Source organism: Lutra lutra, chromosome 9 (assembly GCF_902655055.1).
Source record: "Lutra lutra chromosome 9, mLutLut1.2, whole genome shotgun sequence".
NCBI classification, from domain to species: Eukaryota; Metazoa; Chordata; class Mammalia; order Carnivora; family Mustelidae; genus Lutra; species Lutra lutra.
Window position 1 is genome coordinate 77294110 of NC_062286.1, and position 25470 is coordinate 77319579.

General features: G+C 38.2%; 1 protein-coding gene across 1 annotated transcript in view; it reads left to right on the forward strand.

Annotated features, from left to right (window-relative positions):
- Positions 1–25470, forward strand: part of PLEKHH2 (pleckstrin homology, MyTH4 and FERM domain containing H2) — a 112812-nt gene that overhangs the window by 28669 nt on the left and 58673 nt on the right. The window contains 9 exon segments of the mRNA XM_047745630.1: positions 571–633; positions 11839–11988; positions 13226–13309; positions 13942–14023; positions 18162–18245; positions 18248–18346; positions 20327–21288; positions 24058–24133; positions 25303–25397. Coding sequence (XP_047601586.1) covers positions 571–633; positions 11839–11988; positions 13226–13309; positions 13942–14023; positions 18162–18245; positions 18248–18346; positions 20327–21288; positions 24058–24133; positions 25303–25397 — 1695 coding nt within the window.

A 25470-nucleotide genomic window follows, 5' to 3' on the forward strand; every position in this document is an offset into this window, starting at 1 on the left:
CAAACTTTTTATTCTCTACAGAACTTAAAAAAAAAAGCGAGATATTTTTTGATTCTTTGTTCCCAACATGTTTGTGGACATGCACATATGTGTTAAGAGTGTCTTCTGTACTCTACTACAATGTATAAGAATTAAAACTACCCAGAGTTTTGATTTAAATATACCAACTATGGAGCTTATGAGAATACACCACTTTCTGGTATCATTGTGACTTTTTGATCAATTAATCAAATATGACATTTGAGGTCTTACTCTTTTCTTAGATTTAAATTACTGTTCTTAATATGTGTTGACCAGTAGTTTATAGTTCAATGAAGAAAATTCTATGGATAAGTACTCATGTAGTATGTATTATATTGTACTAAAAGTATGAAACCTTTGGTATGTTATTTGATCAATTTTTAAATATGCACTGAAAGAGCCTTTAATGTAACAGATTGTATGTAATTCGTAGTCTTTAAACTACTTTAAATATCCTTAAAGAATTTGATGGCATTGCAAGATTTTTAAGTCATTTTCCTAAGTGAAATATGAACTTTTGTATTTTCTCTGTTTTTCCTCACTTTACAGATGCAGCAGCTTGAGAGACAAGTTATTGATGCTGAACGTCAAGCAGAAAAAGCTTTTCAACAGGTAGAGTATAATTCTAGTTAAATTTTTTTTTTCTTAGCTGCCTGGGTGGCTCAGTCAATTAAGGGTCTGACTTCGGCTCAAGTCATGATCTCGGGGTCCTGGGATGGAGCCTCAGGAGGGGCTCCACACTTGGCCAGGAGTCTTCTTCTCCCTTTCCCTTTACCCATCACCCTACTTATGTGTGCTTTCTCTCAAATAAATAAATAAAATCTTAAAGAAAATTTTTTTTCTCTCTCTACCAATATAAACCTTGTTTTGCCCAAAACAATCCTCAAAATAGTCTTCAACCCTTCTCTACATCCTGTTACTCTGACTGCTCTGTGACCTGGATCCATAGGGAAAGTGGAGAATCTAACTTTATTTTGCTCCTTAACAGATTTCCAAAATATGAAAATGCTTCCATTAGAAGGTTTATCTTCTGAAAAAATCAGATATGATTTTTATGGAAATCCTAACCATAATGATGTTGTAAATATAAATATGTTCGTAACATTGTCTTTTTAAAATTATTGTTATGTTAGTCACCATACAGTACATCATTAGTTTTCGATGTAGTGTTCCATGATTCATTGTTTGCGTATAACACTGAGTGCTCCATGCAATACATGCCCTCCTTAATACCCATCACCAGGTTAACCCATTCCCCCACCCTCCCTGCCCTCTAAAACCCTCAGTTTGTTTCTCAGAGTCCATAGTCTCTCATGATTCATCTCCCCCTTGGATTTCCCCCGCTTCATTTTTCCCTTCCTTCTCCTAATGTCCTCCATGCTATTCCTTATGTTCCAACAATAAGTGAAACCGTATGATAATTGACTTTCTCTGTTTGACTTATTTCACTCGGCATAATCTCCTCCAGTCCCATCCATGTTGATGCAAAAGTTGGGTATTCATCCTTTCTGATGGCAGAGTAATATTCCATTATATATATGGGCCATATCTTCTTTATCTATTCATCTGTTGAAGGGCATCTCGGCTCTTTCTACATTTTGGCTATTGAGGACATTGCTGCCAGGAACGTTGGGGTGCATATGCCCTTCTTTTCACTACATCTGTATCTTTGGGGTAAATACCCAGTACTGCAGTTGCTGGGTCATAAGGTAGCTCTATTTTTAATTTTTTGAGGAAGTTCCCCATTGTTTTCCAAAGTGGCTGTACCAACTTGCATTCCCACCAACAGTGTAAGAGGGTTCCCCTTTCTCCACAATCTCTTCAACACTTGTTGTTTCTTGCCTTGTCAATTTTTGCCATTCTAACTGATGTGAGATGGTATCTCAGTGTGGGTTTGATTTAAATTTCCCTGATAGCTAATGATGATGAACATTTTTTCATGTGTCTATTAGCCATTTGTATGTCTTCTTTTGAGAAGTGTCTGTTCATGTCTTCTGCCCATTTTCTGACTTGATTATTTGTTTTTAGGAAGTTGGGTTTGAGAAGTTCTTTATAGTTCTTGGATATCAGCCCTTTGTAGAGTCATTTGCAAATATCTTCTCCCATTCCATGGGTTGCCTCTTTGTTTTGTTGGCTGTTTCCTTTGCTGTGCAGAAGATTTTTATCTTGATGAAGTCCCAAAATTCATTTTTGCTTTTGTTTCTCTTGACTTTGGAGACATTTTTTGAAAGCAGTTGCTGTGGCTGATGTCGAAGAAGTTACTGCCTATGTTCTACTCTAGGATTTTGGTGGATTCCTATTTCACACTGAGGTCTTTCTTCCATTTTGAGTTTATCTTTGTGTATGGTGTTACAGAATGGTCGGGTTTCATTCTTCTGTATATAGCTGTCCAATTTCCCCAGCACCCTTTATTGAAGAGACTGTCTTTTTTCCATTGGATATTTTTTTCTGCTTTGTTGAAGATTGTTTGACTGTAGAGTTGAGGGTCCATATCTGGGCTCTCTATTCTGTTCCATTGGTCTATGTGTCTGTTTTTGTGCCAGTACCATGCTGTCTTGGTGATCACAGCTTTGTAATATACCTTGAAATCAGGCAACATGATGCCCCCAGCTTTGGGTTTTGTTTTTTTTTTTCCCCAACATTTCCTTGGTGATTCAGGGTATTTTCTGGTCCATACACATTTATGATTGTTTGTTCCAGCACTTCGAAAAATGCTATTGGTATTTTGATTGGGATGGTGTTGAAAGTATAGATTGCTATGGGAAGCATAGACATTTTAACAATGTTTATTCATCCAGTACATGAGCATGGAATGTTTTTCCATCTTTTTGTGTCTTCTTCAATTTCTTTCATGAGTGTTCTGTAGTTTTTAGAGTATAGATCTTTTACCTCTTTGTTTAGGTTTATTTCAAGGTACTGATGCTATTATAAATGGCATCAATTCTCTAATTTCTCTTTCTACAGTTACATTGTTAGTGTATAAGAAAGCAACTGATTTCTGTGCATTGATTTTGTATCCTACCACATTACTGAATTGCTGTATGAGTTCTGGTAATCTGGAGGCGGAGTCTTTTGGGTTTTCCACATAAAGTATTGTGTCATCTGCAAAGAGCAGCAGTGTCTTTCATAGAAATAAAGATTTAGAAATAATATGAATGCCATATTATAAGAGAATGAATAAGTGTACTATATTTATTCCATGAAATATTAAGCAACCATTAAAAATAATTATTACAAAAGGCATACTAATACAGAAAAATGCTTAGAGTTACATCAGGAAAACTACATACAAAAACATATACTTAGTATTAATAGGCATGTGGGGGAAGAGTCAAAGCTTTGATATGTCACTTAACTCAATCTGAGCCTTGCCAACATTAAAATGAGTGCTTTCGATGAGCCCATGAGCCTTAAAGTTTGTCTAATGATCCTCAGTCCATAGCTTCACATTTTATGAAAAGATCTTTGTCAGATTCAGGCAAGTCAGGATTTTCAAAATTATAATTTTTTTCTAAGAAATGTATATTATATTTCTTATTCTTGCTCTAAATTTGTAATGTTTCTTCTCTTCAGTTTGAGTACTACCAAATCTTGTTTTCATCTAAAAGATTTGATTTTATACAGCAGATTCGGTAGATTGATTTAGTGGCTTGATAAATTTCCAAACAAACCCAATCTAACCTAATCTCTGAATTCCTTAATCATACTTAAAAGAAATTCCTAAAATTTTATTATGCCAAATTTCAACCAGTGCAAGAGTAGAGAAAATAGTATCATGAACCCTCATCACCAGCTTTAACAATTAGTCTACTTAAGGCTAATCAATACCTCCATTCACTTTATTCTTCTCCACCCCCATACCAGGTTATTTTGAAACAACTTCTAGACATCATATCATTTCACCCATGGGTATTTCAGCAACTAATCTGAAAACAGGATTTAAAAATCGGAACTATAGTATCATCACACCAGCAATTCTTTAAAACCTCAAATTTAGGTATTGGTAGAAGTTTGAATAGTAATGGTAAAATGTATGCTGTGCTTGATTTTTTTTTTTAGATTATTTATTTATTTATTTATTTGACAGAGAGAGAGAGAGAGAGAGAGTGAGAGAGATCACAAGCAGGCAGAGAGGCAGGCAGAGACAGAGAGAGGGGGAAGCAGGCTCCCCGCTGAGCAGAGAGCCTGGTGCAGGGCTCGATCCCGGGACTCTGGGATCATGACCTGAGCTGAAGGCAGAGGCTTTAACCCACTGAGCCACCCAGGTGCCCCGCTGTGCTTGATTTTTTAATATTCTTTAGCTAATAATACCAAATAGTTTTATTTCTATTTGTAGCTCTAAAAATCCAATAATTAACAGTAAACTCATAAAAGGTCACTTATAGTCTATGAAGGACTCCCATGTTTATGTCCCTTTTCGCCATTGTATACTAAATGTCTTTGTCCTTGTCTTTGTCTATTGTGGGCTCTGTATGCATGTCCCTGATTAGTCCCACACCTAGTAGCACACATTCAGCAGTTTGTCCTTCTTATATCTCTCTTTATCTTTCCCTTTCTGACTTTGGCCTTTCCTTGGTGACATCTCTCTTTACCTCTATACCCATGGTTATCTATCTCTCTCTCTTCTTCCCTATTTTTACCTTCCCTTTCTTTTTTCCCTTTAACACCTCTTAGTATAGGGAAAAAAAGAAAGAAATGAAGGATGATTTTGTTTTGCCTTTTCTTAAGTTAAATTAAAATCAATTTTTAAAAAAAATTTTATTTATTTATTTGTCAGAGACACACACAGAAGCAGAGAACCCATGAGCTGGAGGAGTGGCAGGTTTCCTACTAAGCAGGGAGCCAGACATGGGACTCGGTCCCAGGACTCTGGGATCATGACCTGAGCTGAAGGCCCATGTTTAACCTGCTGAGCCACCCAGGCATGCCTTAAATTAAAATTCTTAATTTATATGTGCAGCGTATGGTTAGCTCTGAAAAGTAAATTAATATGTCTTTCTTATTTGTGATTTTCAGGGTTTTCTTTTGTGATTCACTAGATCTTAAGAGCAAAAAAAGAATCCCAGTTCCCAATTCAAGGGAAACAAGCCATGGCTGTTTGTAGCTATTAGGACCCAACCACTGATCTTGATAAGCTAACAGGAAGAATTTCTTATTTGAGATTATCCTTTGAGGATATCAGGTGTAAAGTTATTTAATTCTGTGTGCTACATTTTATTTATTTTAAAGATTTTATTTATCTCATTTGGCAGAGAGAAACATAGAGAGGCAACGCAAGCAGGGAAGTAGGAGAGAGAGAAGCATGCTTCCTGCTGAATAGGGAGCCAAGTGTGGGGCTCGATCCCAGGACCTTGGGATCATGACCTGAGCCCAAGACATATGCTTAACAACCGAGTCACTCAGGCACCCTGTGTGCTACATTTTAAAGCAAAAACTCACCATGATTAGCTAAATGGCCTTAAATCAAACCCCTCCTCCCATAAAGAGTGAGTGAGAATGGCAAATTTCCCTGAGTTTCTGTGTAATTTAGCAAATCCAAAGTATTTGGTTTTGTCACACTTTAAATTTGTTTAGTACCTGTTTTGTTATGCTTCACAAGGGATTTTTTTCCTTATGTAATGGTACATTTTATTATATGTTATATTATTATACATCATACATATTATACATTATATACATATTACATATTATTCACAGTATTACATACATAATGATTCTGAAAGGTTTTTTTTTATTTTTGTTTTTTAAAGATTTTATTTATTTATTTGACAGACAGAGATCACAAGTAGGCAGAGAGGCAGGCAGAGAGAGGGGGAAGCACGCTCCCCACTGAGCAGAGAGCCCTATGTGGGGCTCAATCCCAGGACCCTGGGACCACAACCTGAGCCGAAGGCAGAGGCTTTAACCCTCTGAGCCACCCAGGCGCCCTGATTCTGAAAGTTTATAGGAAATACAAAGAGAGCAAATGAATTCTCATGTATGAATTATATTACCTTCTTGTGGCCTTCACATGACTAAGTAAATGTTATTAACATAGAGTAACCACATCCTTTCCTATCTTTAGCAGTGTCCATGGGACTGTGCCCTATCTGCTGTTTATGTTGCTTAAATTCAGCTTGTCCTTTGTCTTTGAGTCATATCCTAATACTTAAACTGTATTTATATTAACCAAAAAGGAACATTTCACCGCTAAAAGCAGTAGTCAGCGCAAACTGACTCAACTTTGTACTTGAGCTTTCTCCATTTTTCCCCTTGTTTTTAATGAGTGGCATTATCTTACCTGTATAACCATTAAATAAGTTGGCCGTAGAGAAGAAATTGTACATTTTTGCAGAGAAATCTTGGCAAATCATTATGCTGTAGTACACTTTTATTGTTGTTGAGAGTTTGTTCAGAGTTTGGAAAGCAGTATGTGCACATCAATCCCGAATTACTTATGAGTATTCCTGTGAGATAGAAAAACTGCAGATTGCACATGTGGGAGATACCGATACATAGGATTCATTCTCTATCTGATTAGGTGTATATTACAATCTATTACACTGATTTATGCTAACCAGGGCCACCTGGATGGCTTAGTCAGTTAAGCAGCTGCCTTCAGCTCAGGTCATGGTCCCAGGGTCCTGGGATTGAGTCCTGCATCAGGCTTCTTGCTCAGCTGGGAGCCTGCTTCTCCCTCTGAGGGCCACTCCCCCTGGTTGTGTGCATGCTCTCTCACTCTCTCTCTCTGACGAATAAATAAATAAAATCTTTAATTTATGCTAACCAAAAGGGAGTACAATAATTTCCCCTATAGAAATTTGTGTTTTCATTCTGTCCTTCTGTCCTCAATCCCTTGCCTGTGTTGGGTGCAGACCTGGTTGGATTTTAAAGTTCTCTCTGACCATTCTAATATGTGGACTAATCTGCCTCCCTGTGAAGTTGGTTCTTAGATTCCAAGTCACTTGTGGTTCTTAATAAGTGACAACTACTCAGTCATGCTATTATCCAGGACCTTGTAATGATTTACTTCATTACATGGAAATCTACTTTATCCAGTGCTATTCCTTTTCACCTCCAGTAAGAATTGTTCCAGTCTTACTGCATAAATTCTGGAGCACTATTTGCAAAATAATTGTGTTTACGATGCGAAAGAATAATTACTTAATTTGCAGTACATTTTAAGTAACTGGTAAATGGTCTGGAATTCAAAATACCCTTATAATTCCTTTCTTCATTCTATTTTGGAATGATCAGGTATTTTTGTCATGCCATTGCAACATATATAGGGAAAAAGAAACTTTCAAACCACCCCACCACTGAAAATATAGTCACATCTTAATTACCTGTAGTGGGGTAGGAAGGGATGGGGTTAGAAATGGGAAGAGTATGGGCAGGAAAATGGGAAACAGCACTGGGAGTTGTGTCAGTCCCCAAGACTTTCCTCAAGGTTTGATGATTCCCCAGAACTCACAGAACTCAGAAAAGCTGTTATACTCACGGTTATGGTTTATTACAGTGAAAGCTTACAGATTAAAATCAGCAAAGGAAAAATGCACATAGAGCAGAGTCCAGGAGAAACCAGATGTGAGCTTCCAGTGTCCTCTCTCACTGGAGTTACACAGGGATGCACTTAATTCTCCCATCAACGATATGTGACAACATACAAAGTATTGCTGACTAGGGAAATTCACCTGAGCCTTGGTGTCCAGAATTTTATTGGCAGGGGGTGAGGCTGGTAGTGTCAGTCTTGTAGGCATGGCATGCATGTGTGACTGACCTTAGCTATTCAGTTTCCAACCTTGCACAGGTCAAACTAATACAGTGTGGCCCAGGACCCAAGGTGAATGGGGAAAAAAAGAGGCATTCACCATAAACTATCTGGTGTGGCCCAGTTTCTCAAGTGTATAGAGTCTTAACAGGCAGGATATTACAAGGGCACAGAAGTTATTTTTTTCCCAGGAGCTAGGCAAATGCCAGTTCTTTTTTTGGAATGTGCAGGGTTCCAGCACCCCCAAGTCTGCTGAGTTAATCCTTTACTACAGAATAGCTTAGGGAGCTCGGAAGCAATAAAGGTTTTGGGGAAATGGCTGAGATACATGGGTGCAACCAGAGGCTCTCCTAGAAGAAAAGGAGAAAGGTAGCCTAAAAGTGCAAAGCATTCTTCCCCAGAGAAGATCCATATATAGGTAATTGCAAGTTTCTTTAATGAGCAATTTGAATTCATAGGTGTTTGTTATTGGTCAGTCTCTGAGTAGTTGAAATTCTTATATGGTTCAGACCATATAAGACCTGGAGAAAGAACTGGGCTGTTTTCTGTGTACTTGAAGTGAGATGTTTTTAAAGGCTGCTTGGTGTTTCTGTAGGCCCTTATCTTTTCTGTAGATGTATTATTCATGTGAATTACAAAGGAAGGCTGGTGGATCCTAACAGGAGTACTTGGCAAGTAGATTGCCTGTAACTATTTTGTGAGCTCTCTCCCTAAGAGATTTTGCTGTTCTTGCCTGTATTTTTCTTGCCTGGGAAGGTTTTGTTTAGCTAAAAGTAATGGTCAAATTAAACAGTCATACATAGCAAAAATGCATCCAAGGAGCTCTGACTGTAGCTTCCAGTCATAAAAGGAGAACACCTTTTAAATGGAACACATTTTTCAGGGGATAAGAGTACTCCCAAATCAGGGGCACCAGGCTGGGTCAGTCAGTTAAGCGTCTGTCTTTGGCTCGGGTCATGATCAAGCTCATTGTCAGGCTCCCTGCTGGGCACAGAGTCTGTCTCTCTCTCTCCCTTTGCCTTCCTCCTCCCATGCTCTCTGTCTTACTCTCTCTCAAATAAATACATAAAATCTTAAAAAAAAAAAGGGGGGGAGTACTCCCAAATCATAGTTTTCTAGAACTGTAGACCTTTCCTAGCAATAATAGGACAATTTTATGTGGTAGTCCAGTGTTTGTAGGGTGGCTTGCTCTGACTTAATAAAAGGAGACTATAGATGTAGATCTGGTAATATTTATTTATATTCTTATTCAGTTATTTTTTTTTTTTAGATTTGCAGGGCAGAAATATTTCTTCCCTTCTAAGTTCTTTGGCTTGTCTAATAATTAAATTGGCATAAGCTAGATTAATAGGAGAAAAACAAGTTTAATTTCGTACACACGGGAGCTCCATAAAAATAAGGGACTCAAAGAAGTGACCACAGCAGGCAAATTTTTTACCATTTAGACAAAAAAAATTACATTTGTGAAGAATTGACAAGACAAAGGGGCTTGGGCTTAGGGTAGTAAATTAGTGAAGAAATAACAAGGTTTGTTTACACAGCCTTTTCGGCCCTAAATTCCCTGTCTCTGATGATAAGGATGCCTTCTTCCCTCCTGGTACAGGAGGAGGATTTATTTCTAGTTTTCAGGGGGACAAAAGAGGTTCTGAGTGTTCTTACACCAGCTGTTTCTTAGGTAACCTGAATTCAGAATAATCAATATGCCAAAGTGGCATATTTGGGGCTGGCACATTCTGCTCCCCTACAGGTCTGTCATCTATTACTCTGTCCCTGAAGAACTAGCATTTTGAACTTGGTCTTTGCCCTTCTTTCTCTGCTTCCACAACTATAGAATGTCCTGTGTGGAACTGGCTGAACCATCTTAAGAATGATCCTTGGTTTTTATTGTTCAGCTTTCTGTCCTCCTCTGACTGTTTTTCATGGTAGCATTTCTTTTTTTTTTTTTTTAAAGATTTTATTTATTTAGTTGACAGAGAGAGATCACAAGCAGGCAGAGAGGCAGGCAGAGAGAGAGGAGGAAGCAGGCTCCCTGCTGAGCAGAGAGCCAGATATGGGGCTTGATCCCAGGACCCTGGGATCATGACCTGAGCTGAAGGCAGAGGCTTAACCCACTGAGCCACCCAGGCGCCCCCATGGTAGCATTTCTGATGTGGACCTTTGTCCTTGACTTCTTGGTCTGCCATTCCTGCAGAAAACTCGCTATATTATGTTAAAAAATATAAACCTTACCTTAAGATAACTTAAAATTATCACTTGGGTAGTGGAATGCAGGATTTTTCTCCAACTTTTAAAATCTACTTTTATTTTTATAGTTTTCAGACATCTGGGTGGTATTTAAGTAGGACACTTTGGCATCTGAGTTGAGTTTACATTTCTCCAGTGAACCCACAGATGACACCTTGTATTCACGGTTTAAAAAACAGAACCAAACTAACCTTAACACCCTCCTTCCAGAAACCCTCATTAGTCAAGTATTTTTGAACTCTAAGTCGATTCATCATGATTTTTCAGAGGTTTTTTTTTTTTTAAAAAAACATTTTATTTATTTATTTGAGAGAGAGCATGAGCGAGGAGAAGGTCAGAGGGAGAAGCAGACTCCCCATGGAGCCGGGAGCCTGATGCGGGACTCGATCCCGGGACTCCAGGATCATGACCTGAGCCGAAGGCAGTCGCCCAACCAACTGAGCCACCCAGGCACCCCTTCAGAGGGTTTTTTTAACAGTTTAAGATGTTTCATTGTAATTTTCAATAATTTCTCAAATGCTTTTGCATATTTTTCTTCTTTGCCCCCTACAATCTAAAACATTACAAAAATTACGGTCTTGGGATGCCTGGGTGGCTCAGTTGGTTAAGCGGCTGCCTTCAGCTCAGGTCATGATCCCAGTGTCCTGGGATCGAGTCCCACATCGGGCTCCTTGCTCGGCAGGGAACCTGCTTCTCCCTCTGCCTCTGCCTGCCTCTCTGTCTGCCTGTGCTCGCTCGCTCTCTCTCCCTCTGTCCCTGACAAATAAATAAATTAAAAAAATCTTTAAAAAAAAAATCTTTAAAAAATTACGGTCTTGCCTCTTTGGAGTATATGGAATAGAAGTCTTAATATACAGTGCCCAGTACTTTCTTTCTTACTGTCATTAATATCTCACACATTCCTTCATATGCCCAAATGTGTTTTGCAAAAGATTCAAGCAGAGCCAGTGTATCTTAGGTATTAAAATTATAGTGTCACACAACACCAGGTCACACACCCGTATCTTTTATCTTGCTCTATGTTTTCCTACTGCCTTTACCTCCTTGTATGGCATACTGTATGATTTTTACATCTTTCTTATATTTGTGATCTCTCTTACCCACTAGAATGTAATTTCTATGCGGACAGAGATTTTGGGTCCATTTTATTCACTGATGTCTTCCCAGGGCCTGGCACTTGGCAACTATTCACTGTTTGTTAAATGAATGAATCAATAAACCCTCACTGAACATACTCCCTTACCTACATCTTGATTCTCATAGTTTTTTATTTTTTGTATTCCATCATTTGGGGCTTTAAAGCTTTTTTGTCTTCCTTTTCCTTTCCATTGTGTGTGTTTGTTTTTCACCCAAGTTCAATTTTTTTTTTCCCCAAAATGTGCTGTTACACCTGGTCATCCAACCTGATCTTTTCTCACTACTCACTTCTTTACTTTATATTCCTGCTTCCTTTAAAATATGAAAAAATGAAGGCTGCAAACTTTCTTATTCTATACTAACATGGAATATTTAATATATTATCATTGTTCTAGTAAACATGTGCATTACTTACATGATAGCAAAATTCTGACAATCTCTTCTGTGCCCTTATGTACCTCAAAGGTAAACACCACTTGGCAAAATAGTCTCCAGACCTTATAATTGTTAAATACATTAGTCTTCCGACTTTATAATTGTTAAATTATTAAAACATGCTATACAATATTTTGTTTTTATGATGATACCTTTGAGGAATCTATTTAAGGTTAAAGTAAAATGCTAAGTTTAATACTGTGATAAATTAATTACATGCATAATATTCCTTTTCTAACCTCTGAATTCAGGTACAAGTTATGGAAGAGAAATTAAAAGCAGCTAATATTCAAACCAGTGAATCAGAAACAAGGCTGTATAAAAAGTGTCAAGACCTGGAGACCCTAATACAAGAAAAAGATGACATCATTCAAAACTTGGAACTGCAGCTTGAAGAACAGGTAAGGAAGAATTGGATCATCACAGTTTAAATGCATGCATTTATTTCTACATAATCACAAAGGTTAAAGAGAGAGCCACACTTCTAAATTTGGGTCAGAAATCTCACTTATTTTTTCAGTTCCTGGAGTCTAATCACATTTACTGGTAAAAGGTACAAATAAAATGGTGTTCTCTTTAAGTCTGGGTGATTCCAAAGCCATATCTAACACTTTTTGGATGCAACTGTGTTCCTTAACTTTCAGATTTTTCAGAGTATGATGTAGTTTTCAGCTTCAAAACATTTGGTTGTCAGCAGGCATTTCTCTCTGTAAAATCTTTGAGATAGATCTTTGCTTTAGATTTTTAGGGTGTTGGAAATACTTATGGAACATTGTATTTTAAAAGTTTGTTTGATGTGAATCTTTCTGTTAAAAATGTATACACTGTCTTTAAGCCACTTTACTGAGATCAAGTATAGTTTTTAGTTTATTTTAAAATTTTCTTAGGAATATTTATTTATTTAGGGAAAAATTGCATTAAGGTCATTTGCTCAAATCATCATTTAGCATCACTTAAGGATGACTACTATGAAATTAATAAATCTGCTAAATTGTTTTTTATCTTCAGAATTTTTTTTCCATTACTCTGGGAATTCGTATTTCTTTAGGTCAATGGTTTCCAACTTTTCACCACCCCCAGCCTCCACCCACTGTGATTTATATGACAGTCACATTCTCCTAGTTTTGTGAACATAACCAGGTTTTAAGGTTGGTAAATGTGAGCTAGAGTTTATTTCATTTTTGCTGAATCTTTAAAAACTTGCATGTAAAAATAAAATAAAATATATGGGAAATAAAAACTTGTTATTGAGGGGAAAACAAACCATGCTCCAGAAGAGATTCTGATTCTCTTCCCCCTAACCTGGTTGACCCCTCTCCTACAGTTATAAACCCTAGATCATTTCCAGAAATCATTTATTTTTTTGATAAATTCAGTGCTTGGATTTCAGTGTAAGATCTTTCCAAGAAAGAGAATTTAACAGTTGTTCAAACTAGTAATATTTTCATATGCTTTATGGTTTATTATTATGTCTGCTGGATGATGGCTCTCGTTTTTTTACTCTATTTGATGATTTGAAGGTAGATGTATTAACTTGGAAATGGGTTTTAAGTGGATTGGTCCTTTATATTTATGATGTAATGTTTCCAGACCAGTGAGCCTATGTTTGAACTAAACGCACTGCTAATGTTATTTCAGAAACAAATAAGGATACAAGAAGCTAAAATAATAGAAGAGAAAGCAGCTAAGATCAAAGAATGGGTAACACTTAAATTAAATGAGGTATTTATTCCTATATTTTGCCTTTTCTTTATCTTTTACTTAATTTGAATAGATAAGTCATCAGAGTATCTGATCATTTGGAATGAAACAAAATTCTGATCAGTTGGTGGTGCTGCTGTCTTTTGGCAAACGTGAGATAGGCAGCTTTCACTCTTATGTCCAATGTATTTCTGAAATTAAAGACATTGATAGACTCCTAGTAAACAGTATAAGTAGCCTCATTCTAGGTAGTTGATTTTAGTTCTAATTAGCTAATTTTAAATAATTATAGAACATATGTATATATCACAAATTAATGTGTTCAGTATCTTGAGAAGTACACATTGGTTTATATGGCAGATTAAATGCTGAAATTTAATGAAGTTTGATTTAAAACAATTTTACAGTGGGAAAGGCATGAAAATGCCCTGGGGTGAAAATATTTGAACTCTCAGTTCTGGAAAAAATAAATATCAGAGCCCTAATTACCTAGGTTGATAATTATGATGATAAATTCGTCTGATATTTGGTCATCAATCCTTTTGTATTTTGCTTACATGTAATTAGGTATTAACATTTTAAAATAGTATAATTTGCTAGTACATTTTAGAAATATTATTCCTGTATAAAAGGATACCATTATGTCCTTTCAGCTGGAATTAGAAAATCAGAATCTTCGTTTGATCAACCAAAACCAAACCGAAGAGATAAGAACATTACAGTCAAAACTACAAGGTATGAGTATTTTGACTAAGATAGCTTAGTTATGTTTATTAGGCTATACAGAATTTTATTGTTGAACATTTGAAATATGCCTAGCACAACCAAGGAGCTGAATTTTTACATTTTATTTAATTTGAATAGATTTTAATTTAAAGAGCCACATGTCTATATTAGCACAGCTAGACAATTTTGCAAATAACCCAAAGGGGGTAATACTAATTTGAATGTTTAATTTCAGGTATGTTTGCTTTAAAAAAATCAGTTATTGGGTTACCTGGGTGGCTCAGTGGGTTAAAGCCTCTGCCTCCGGCTCAGGTCATGATTCCAGGGTCCTGGGATCAAGCCCAGCATCGGGCTCTCAGCTCAGCAGGGAGCCTGCTTCCTCCTCTCTCTGCCTGCCTCTCTGCCTGCCTGTCTCTTTGCCTACTTGTGATCTCTCTCTGTCAAATAAATAAATAAAACCTTTAATAAAAAAAAAATCAGTTATTTTCTATTTTCACTTGTGTTGTGGTGATCAATAGTGAGTGAAATTCTTACAGCCTGAATATTTTCATCAGAATTTTATAATATGAATAATAAACTCTTTGCATTTTCCAATGCTTAGGGTTACTTTCTTTTTAGCATCAAAGCCTAAAGATGGGTGGTAGAGTTAGAGATAGATATTTACTTAATATAATTGCTATGATGAGCACCAGTCAAGTGCACATTGAGCTGAGGACAAGGTGAATCCACAGGGTTATTAGATCCTGGCCTACCACAGTAGTTTTCAAACTTATTTAGCAACAGAACTCCTTTTAAAACAGTAAAAAAACAAAACAAAACAAAACAAAAAACCCAACAACAACAAAAAAACAGTATTTTTTTTTCTGTAGAATCTCAAGAGATAAAACAGGTGAAAGCAGTGTTGGTTGATGGGCCCAGAGTTCTGCAGACTCAGCTTTACCCATGCCTCTTCTTACACCCACTGTGACATTTCCACAAATGGAGTTCACAGAATGCATTGGGAAAATGCTGGCACAGTAGCAAATGCATGGACTTTGAAGTCAACCTTAATGCCCATGATTTAATAACTGTTATATTGCGGGATTTTTTTTCTTTTACATCAGTAAAATGGTAATGGTACTAGTGCCTTCCTGGTTTCATGGGTATTTGTTGATTTTAAAACGTGTGAAACCATTTTGTCTGCTGCATGTTCATACTTATTGCTGTCATTTTGTTAAAGAAAAAGCCCCTATTTTCCTTTTCCCTCAATACCTCTGACATCAGACATGTGTGAGGTTTTTTTTTTTGTTTTTTTGTTTTTTCTTGACAGAGATCACAAATAGGCAGAGAGGCAGGCGGGGGGCGGGGGGAAGCAGGCTCCCTGCTGAGCAGAGATCCCAAAGTGGGGCTCGATCCCAGGACCCTGAGATCATGACCTGAGCCGAAGGCAGAGGCTTAACCCACTGAGCCACCCAGGTTCCCCTGTGTGTGAGTTTTTCCACACAAAGCAGTTCTCCAATTCCCAGAGGACACCGACTGGCTTTCCTTCAAATTTAACCCAATTCTGACATTATCTACTTAAAGTTAGAATCAGATCCCACAGGTTACAGGTTTGATCCCACGAAACTACCCACCCCACCACTTCATACACCACTTCAAACACAATTGTAAATATCAGTTCTCAACCCTGCTTCTGGCCCACTGGCTATAAACCAAAGGTTCCCATGACCCTCCCCAGGTTTGATATTTTGCTAAGCAGCTCACAGAACTCAGGCAAACAGTTTACTTACTAGATTACTGGCTTATTACAAAAAATAAAACTCAGGAACAGCTAAGATGGACGAGATGCAGAGGGTGTGAGGTATGGAGAAGGGGCACAGAGCTTCCATGTTCTCTCCAAGCACACCACCCTCCCAGTACCTCCACGCATTCACCAACCTGGAAGTCCATCCTTTTGGGTTTGTTTTTTTTTTAAGATTTTTTATTTATTTATTTGTCAGAGAGAGAGGGAGAGAGAGCGAGCACAGGCAGACAGAATGGCAGGCAGAGGCAGAGGGAGAAGCAGGCTCCCTGACGAGCAAGGAGCCCGATGCGGGACTCAATCCCAGGACGCTGGGATCGTGACCTGAGCCGAAGGCAGCTGCTTAACCAGCTGAGCCACCCAGGCGTCCCGATTCTTTTGGGTTTTTATGGAGACTTCATTGTGTAGGCTTGACTGACTAAATCATTGGCCATTGGTGGTTAAGTCAGTTTTCAACCCTCCCCTCCCCTGAGGTCAGAGGTAGGGGGTCATAGAGGTTGAGGCCGAAAGTTCCAGTCTTCTAATCACATGGTTGGTTCCCCTGGCAACCAGCTCCCATCCTGAGGCTGTCTAGTGGCTTTCCAAAAATCACCTCATCAACATAAGCTCAGATGTGGTTGAAAGGGTTTGTTATGAATACGAAAGATAACTTTTATTGCTCTTACCACTTAGGAAATTCCAAAGGTTTTAGAAGCCCAGAACCATAGATGAAGACCAACATAGGTAGTTCTTATATCACACACTTCCTCCAACTATATGATGGGAAATTGGTGTTCATGTGGTTGATCTAGAATTCCATGTTTACCTATGAAACCATAGACATGGATTGAATGTACTAAGCCTAGCTCTGAAAAGGCTGTTATTTTATCTGATATTCTTAGTTTGCAATTCTAGTCTTCATTGGCAGTCTGTTAGGTCTTATAGACAAAGGAGTGTGAATCCTAGGAGCCTCGACTTGGACTGGAGAAGAATAGATACAATTAAGTAGATATAATATAGTACCTTAAAAATGTATGTGCATGTCTGTGGTTATTAAAATACTGTGGATTAGTTCTGTGAGACATAGTCAACATGAAAATAATAAAAGATATACCTAAAGGAATACACTATAAAAGATATTTTTCTTTTCTTCAATTTTTTTAAAAGATATTTTTCTTATGCTCCAGTCAGTTCTCAGCTGCTATTTAATTTACCCCTTTGGTGTTCTTCCAGAGTTAATTAAAAATTTAATTTGGGGGGGAAACTTTTCTTACTGTCACTAGGATCTCTATGCTTTTAAAGATTTTATTTATTTATTTTAGGAAGAGAAAGAGTGGGGGGGGCAAAAGGAGAGGGAGGCGAGAATCTTAAGCAGATTGCTTTTTTTTTAAGGTTTTATTTATTTATGTGACAGAGAGAGATCACAAGTGTGCAGAGAGGCAGGCAGAGAGAGAGAGAGAAGGAGAAGCAGACTCCCTGCTGAGCAGAGAGCCCGATGCGGGGCTTGATCCCAGGACCCTGAGATCATGACCTGAGCTGAAGACAGAGGCTTAACCCACTGAGCCACCCAGGTGCCCCTTAAGCAGATTCCTTAAGTCTGCCTGATGTGGGGCTCAATCCCAGGACTCAGATCATGACTGAGCCAAAATAAGAGTTGGACACTTACCAACTGCACCACCCAGGTGCCCCTCTCCATGCTTTTAATCTCGCAAGTAGGGAGGTTACAACTTCTAGAAGATAGATTAACTCGTGATTAATTACTCCTCGAGCTATCTAAATTCTCTATCTAGAAACTGTCCCCTCCCCCCTTTTTTCCTCTAAAGAAGTGATGAGGGCCCTCCATATTGTGGTTATCATAGATCAAGCCCCTACATCTGCTCTTTTGGGAAAAGCAAACTGGAAACTAAAATAGCAAAAGTTAGTACAATGGCCATGTGATATTTGCCCCAACTGATGATCTGAATTTCTTTGGTTGTCCTGGCAGCGAGGACCTCAGTCACTCTTCCCTCACCATTAGTAGCATTACTGCCCAATCAAATTTTACCAGTTTTTGACTGCTATTTACCAGTACCATGATTTTGCAAGATGCTCTAACCCTCTCCTTGTCTACAGTCTGTTTTTTTGTTTGTGGTTTTGTTTCTGTTTAAGAACTACTTTTAAAGGGATTAGAGGTTCTCTCTACAGTTAAAAAATGTTTAGAACATTCAAAATATAAAAATAGATTTAAACATTAGCGTGTGATACTAGACATTGAGGGGTCCTTGTTACTAGACTAGGCTTTTTTCTGGTATAAAGAGTGATTTGTCCAGACTTTTATATGCTTTGGTTCTGTGTTTAATAAACTGTCTTAAAAAATTCAGATCTTGATTTTGATTAATGATCTTGCAGAAGTTCAAGGGAAGAAGTCATCTACTCTCTCTACACCAAAGCTTTCAGAAGGCCAGCGCCTAAGCAGTTTGACCTTTGGGTGCTTTTATCCCGAGCAAGGAGTCCTCCTCAAGTAGTAAAATCTGAGGAAATGAGCAAGATATCATCTAAAGAACCCGAGTTCACAGAGGGAAAAGACGTAGAAGGTATTTATGGACTGGAGAAATTTACTTTGACTTTTTTTTAAAAAGGAAAAATAATTTGCTAGGATTCATCCAAATATAACTTAAATTTCCTTGTGTTTTATTTTTCTTGACATGTTGATGTTGTATGAAAATATTTTTAAAGAGCAATCCAGCCTTTCATTTGCATAACTAGTTATCTTGTGTGGGGTTTTTTTGGAGTCTTTGACAAAGATGCATGGAAGAGACTGATTTTCCCCTCTTGATACTTTCTCCTGCCATAGGTAGCAGTGATATTTAAAATTGAAAAGCTCACTGTTGTACCTACAAGGTACTTGTTTTAGCTGAGTTTCACATTAGAACTATGAACTTTCTATTATTTACTTAAAATATTTAAAAATTACCTGATATTAAATATGAAGTTAAATCTGGCATAGCAAACTTATAAAGAAAAAGAACACCAGGGGACAACTTAGTAAGTGTTTTGATTTTCCCTTCCCCATTTTGCTTCAAAGAGGAAAATATTTGCTTTGATTTTCCCTTTTCTGTTTTGCTTCAAAGAGGAGAACATTTGCATAGTTGTATAAGTCCTGGACCTGTGTGCAGATTTCTACCCTTCTTTTATTCGTAAAGCCCCTTTAAATTTTGCTCTGTTGTGCAGCTGCTGGCTTTGCCACCTGTAGTGTGACTTTGCCCAAATATTTTAGAAAGCCTTGAATGTGCATCGTCTGTGTTTTCAGCTCCCGCTTCCTTCCTCCAAAGGAGAAAAACTATAGCCCTAAAAGCCGGCTCTGTACTTGGTCATGAAATCCTGAAAACTACATAATGTTTTTCCAAGCTGAATTCTCCTTTGCTACTTGCTTTTATGCTGTTGCCTGCAATTTTTTTTTTTCTTTTCTGAGCAGTCATGTTAATTTTCCTTCCACTTTCAAATAGTCAGTTGAGTATAGCTTGGTATACCCGATGTTGGCTGGCCTGAAGCTGTTGCCCACTTGCAAATTTAACAATTTGCCTGATATCAAATCATCAAGTTTGGGGTGCCTGGGTGGCTCAGTGGGTTGAGCCTCTGCCTTGGCCACAGGTCATGATCCCAGGGTCCTGGGATCGAGCCCCTCATTGGGCTCTCTGCTCAGCAGGGAGCCTGCTTCCCCCTCTCTCTCTCTGCCTGCCTCTCTGCCTACTTGTGATCTCTGTCAAATAAATAAATAAAATCTTTTAAGAAAATCATCAAGTTTATTTGTTCAGCCTCTAGTTCCTTGTTTTGAAAGTCATGTCTATGTTTTAAAAGTTTCTCTTGTGCTCATTATAAATTGTACAAATGTTCAGTTTGGTGTTTATGAAGCCAGTGGTTCCTTCTGTTAATTATATTGAAAACAAAAATAAGCCACGTCGAAAGACATTGTTAAAGAGCATTATTCTTGTTATAAAAACACATTTGGAGTTGTGAATAAACCCAAAGTAGAGCCAGGAAGGCTTTTCTCTGTTTATGTTTTTTCATGGCTTTGCATATTCCATGTATTGAAGCTTGGGAACAAAGTTTGTTTTTTTTTTTTTTTTAACTATAGCTTTATATTTATTATGTTTAAATTTTCTTATGATAATTTTAAAATTTAGTTGAAAGAGTGTCATCCTTTGCTTTGCTTTAAAATAGAATTAGTGGTATGCTTTGGTGGCTGCTTTCTTTGATAGTCAGAGTTGCCCTGTTTCACATTTTTCTTCTTTCATTTTAAACCGTTGTCAGTATCCTTTTTCCCCAACGTGTTTCTTTGTAAAAAAATAGTTTAATTCCAATACTCTTCTATTGAAGTGTTAGGGCTCATATTTTACCTTAAAGCTTACAGTTTTCAAAGTTGGGTTTAAACAAGAAAACTAAAAAAAGGATCATGTAAATTAACTTTAGTCATATGAAAATTCCAGTTTTTACAATGTAGTTTCATAAAGCTAACTGTACAGAAAGATTACATTATCAAAGACAACATGCTGATATGACATATACTTTTCTAGAAATGGAAATTACAGAAAAGTCAGGCGAGAACCAAATTCAAGAAAACAACCGGGGTCAGAGAACGTTGCATCAAACCCCCTGTGTCCCGGAACAGAATCGGAAAACAAGAACGAGCTTTGCAACAGATGGTGGCACATCCCAGAATTCTGGAGCCCCAGGGAGCGACTGGAGTTCTGATGAGGAAGACGGGAGCAAAGGAAGGTCCAAGTGCAGATACACGTCGACCCTTTCCAGTCACACGTCAGAGGAAGGGGTCCACTGTAGCAGAATGGGCAGCGAGGCGTACCTGACAGCTTCCGATGACAGCAGTTCTATATTTGAAGAAGAGACTTTTGGCATAAAGAGTCCGGAACACAAGAAGCTGTATTCTTGGCAACAGGAGGCCCAGTGGAAAGCTCAGAACTGTCCTCTTATGAAGGGAAATTCTGAATCAAGTAAAAAGGAGCAGGACAGTTCGTCAGATGAACTGAATAAAAAATTTCAGTCTCAGAGACTGGATTATTCATCGTCATCCAGTGAGGCCAACACCCCCAGCCCTATTTTGACCCCAGCTTTGACTCCCAAGCATCCTAACCCACTGCCTGGAAAAGGTATGCAATTAGTGCCTTCGTCAAACCTGCCGCCCCCAAAGTTACGGATTCCTAACGTGTTCAGCATAAGTGTGGCCCTAGCCAAAAGGCACTTAAGCCAACCACAGTTAAGTTCCGACAGGATGTTTGGTACCAACAGGAATGCCATAAGCATGATCCGACCGCTCAGACCTCAGGAAACAGACCTTGATCTGGTTGATGATGACAGTACAGAAATTTTAGAGAATATGGACACCAGTTGTGATGATGGATTGCTTTCCCATGACTCCCTGGAATCCCCGTGCTCCGACGACCAGGAACCCAGTGACTCGGCCAAGAAGCCCGCATGTGGCAAACCGCCCACCCCGCCCCTGCACCGCTTTCCCTCTTGGGTAAATGAGATTGCTGTGTGCGACGCGTGCACGCTGGTTTTTAACTAACACCCATTTTCAGGTTTTACTTTACTTCTTTTCCTGTTTTTTTAACGATCCAGATTGTTCTGAAACATCTCAGCTTTCAGAATACCGTTTCCCCTCCTCTTTTCCCACTGAGTTGTGCATCAATGGAGAAGTAAGAAAAGGTGAAGACATGTGGGAGATCAAAATATTACCTTTATTACTGAGAAAACTGATTTTAGAGAAATCAGGGCAGATGAGCTTGCCAATACTGAACTTGGAATTCTCCAGATTTATAAGCCCAGTCCCAGGTAGCCCTGGACCTCCAGAGGCTTCCTCAGGAGAGGGTCGCCTCTCCGAAGTAGCTTGCAGCCCAGAGAAAGAACAAGTGGTATTTCCTGAGCTATTACTTCTCCAGAGAAAGGAGAGAGACAGGTTCCTGTCCACTTTCTCCTTCTAAGCTTGCCAGTCATGTTAAGCCATTCCTCCTCCTTGGGAGGGAGAAATGAATGGGTTGGAGAGGGTCCGGAATGTTACTGGAGTTCCCTCCCCATGGAAGGAAACATCAAGGGTGTGGAAGAAGGGTTCCTCCTACCTGTGTAATACTTTGGGCGAATTTGGAACTAGGATACTTAACGCTTGTTGGTCATCAGTTTTTGAACTTAATTATTACTTGATTAACTTTAAGAGAAATTTAACTTTTCTCTTCATGAACTTATAAATCCATTGCTTTAACCAAAAGTATCTTCCTGTGTATCTAGAATAAATTGAGATTTCTTCCATTGAAAACACTGACCATTAATACAATAGGTAAACCACCATTGTGTGATTCTTTATAGGAATATCTTTATTACCAGATTTTAAAAGTTATTCTTATCTTTGAAACAAACTGAAATTATCTGTCTTGCAGATTTAACTTCTCCTTCACATATTGACGTAGTTTAAATTTGGGCCTCCAGAGAAGCATTAGGGTTGCAGGGTTTTGAGGGTATGGGGATCACATTCCATTGTTATTATTTATTTAGTGACCAATGTGATTTTAAGAAAATTAAGGTAGCCATGTTTTCCTACTGCAAATTCAGACCTTAAGATGTATCTGCTCTTACTTACTTTCAAAAGAACATTTCTTTCTGGGGCCTACATGAAACCGTCTGCAGTTCATTATTAAACTCTGGATAGCACACAAAAAAGTAGACATTATTGGCATGTGAATCGCTGGAATTTCAATTATGTTATCCTTTAGGCAGTGAGGATTTGAAATTTTTGCTTCTTTTATTATGTTGAGATTTTTCAGAGATTTCGGTTAGGTTTTTTAAGTTTTATTTGGCAAACCATTTTCCTACTCTTTTGCCTTTCTCTCTTCAATTTGTCTTCTAAGCTATTCAATCCTGAAAAAGTAGTATTGCTTTTCAAAAGCCTACTAGCAGGCTGGCCAAGTTTGAGGTTTTATTTCAGTATTTGTTAGGTATTTTCAGGTTTCAAGGAAAAGAGATGTATTCCAGTTACCTCAATTTATGAGGGTTCATTTTAAGGATTTTTAAGTGGTTATTTGAAGGCATAGCCCATCCTTACAGAATTGGAATATCTTTCAAAATACAATAGTCACCAGAGTGGGAAAAAGTGAGGATTCAGCAGCACCTCTAATTGTCAGCTCCTTAGAACAGGTGACACCCAGTGTCCCTGGACCCGTGGCTTAGCCTGATCTCTCCCGTCTGCAGTGACTCTGTTTGTCTCACTACTGCTAACTCCTCTCCTCCACTCCATCCTGCTTTCAGCTACCTCTCGTCTCCTACTTACTCCTGTGTTTACATATCTTTCTGTTCCGCTGGCTCTGCTGTTCGTCTCTGTGTGCGTATCTCACAACCCTGTTTGCAAAGAAACCGCATCTGATTCATTCACTCAGCCGCTCTTCAAATGAAAATGTCTCAGACATCGAGGATCCCGTGCCCGTGACCTAGCAGGCCACTGGCTAGAACAGTCCTGAAGAGGACTGCCTTAGCCACCTGTTATGCCCTATCCAGGCGACCACGTCCAGGTTAGATGCAGTAGAGAATTCAGGACATGATTATGTGTTAAGAACTATCTGGAATCCCTTTTCTTACAGAGGGCAGGGCAAATAACCTTTCCAGTACCCATTTCAGAGATTTCTTTCAAAGAAGAGAAAAGAAGTAAGAAAATATTATAGATTCCATTGCCATTCTCAAATTCATTTTTTATTTGGCCTCCGTTTTTCCTTCTACTTCACTGAAATGTACATTGAAATAAGGAGATGATAGCACTTAATGCTACTCTGTGATTTCGGACTTCCAGATTTTTCTCCTTTCTTTCACCATATTCTAGAAGAGTAGGATATTAAAGGTATTATTTGTGTGTAGTCAAAGATTGTGAATGGTTTCTAACCTCATATTACAGCCATTCAAGGTCTTATGCTTTTTTTTTTCCCTCTTTAATCCTGTCTAGAATGGTAGGATACTAAAGGTGGTGTTTATGAGCAGTCAGTGATTATAACTTTTCTCTTACTTTTCTCCTATCTCTTCAAAAGAACGTAAAATACCAAGCAAAAACTAGGGAACAAAGATAAATAATGGAATGACTAATGGATGGAAAATGTCTGCAGTGCTGTCCACGGTGGCATATTTGAGTTGGCACTGATGATAGTTTTATAATAATGCTCTGCTCTGGTGTATATTAAATGAAGAACATGTGTATTGAAAGTAATAATTTCTTTGCTTTAAACATTCAGTTTAAATTTCTCTTTCACATTAGGAGAGCAGAATTTATGCTGTAGCCAAATCAGGTATTCGAATGTCTGAGGCCTTCAATATGGAGAATGTTAATAAAAGTAAGTGATTTTGCATGCGTAGAAACAGAAAGTGGAATACTGGTGCCTAGGGGCTGGGTGGAGGTGGGGAGAGGATTTATAGAGTTTCAGGTTTGCAAGATAAGAGTTCTGGAGGCCTGATTCATAACAGTGTGCATATAATTAACACTAACTTAACTGCACACTTAGAAATGGTTAAGGTGATAAATTTTATGTTATGTTTCTTACTACAGTAAAACTTGTTTCAAAACTAAGTGATGTTGTATTGCCATTTCACTAACCAACAACTTCCTAAACGTCTAAGCTCATTGGAGTAGATAGAATTATGCAAAACTTTTAGAAAATGATTTCTAAGGTTGCCAATTTACATTAAAAGTTGAAATTCACTGTTACCCAATAATGGGGCACAACCATCTATGTTCAACTCTTTTTGTTTTTACCTAAAAGGGATAAAGCAGAGAAGCTGTGGAGTTTCAGCTGTTTAAAACTGCAAAAATATCAGTCTCTATGTCCTTTTTTTCAGAGTTTAAAACACATCCCTTCTTTCTTTCTTCAAAAAAATTTTTGAAGAAGCAGATGCATTCCCATTATACGAAGTAAAACCAAACAACAGTGAATAGCATCTGGAACAAAAAGAGAAATTTTCCAGCGGTTCCTTCCCCTAGCCCCCTCCCTATCCAACACTAAACCAAATCTTAGAGACAATCATTGACGTTCTATTTCTTCAAAGTGATCTTCTGTTCTTACCATTGGGGAAATTATATTTTAAGCTTTCAGCATGAGGTTCACCTGATAAACATGCTGGTGTTTTAACACCTTACCACTATTAGGATTATGAGGAATCGGAGAATATCTTCATAGGATAGTGGTCTCTGAATTAGCAGGTGCTTATGCTATTTCTGCTCAGCCGAGCTGGAGATGCCTGCCAAAGAAATAAAAGCCATGATCCTTACTCTCAAAGAACGTACAGTCTAGTTGGGGAAGTAGCATATGTGAGGCAATAATGAGCCATGGACGAGAGTGCATCTTTCTTACAGCAGACCATAGAACGAACAGTCATGCGTGTTCATCCAATTTCTCTTTAACTGGAAGTTTTGCTAGCTCACATCCGTAAGAAATAGACCTAAGTGCTAGAGAGAAGGTGTTGTTGTTGTTGTTGTTGTTTTAAATCACTTTGTTTCCTGTTTCAGATTCTGTTGCTCTGCTGTCCTATACCACATCAGGACTCTATACCTCTCTGATATACAAGAATATGACAACTCCAGTGTATACAACTTTGAAGGGGGTAAGTCATTACTGATACTGCTGAGCATGTGGCTCTCTTCATGGTGGACCGGGAAATCTGTTTATTCAAGCTC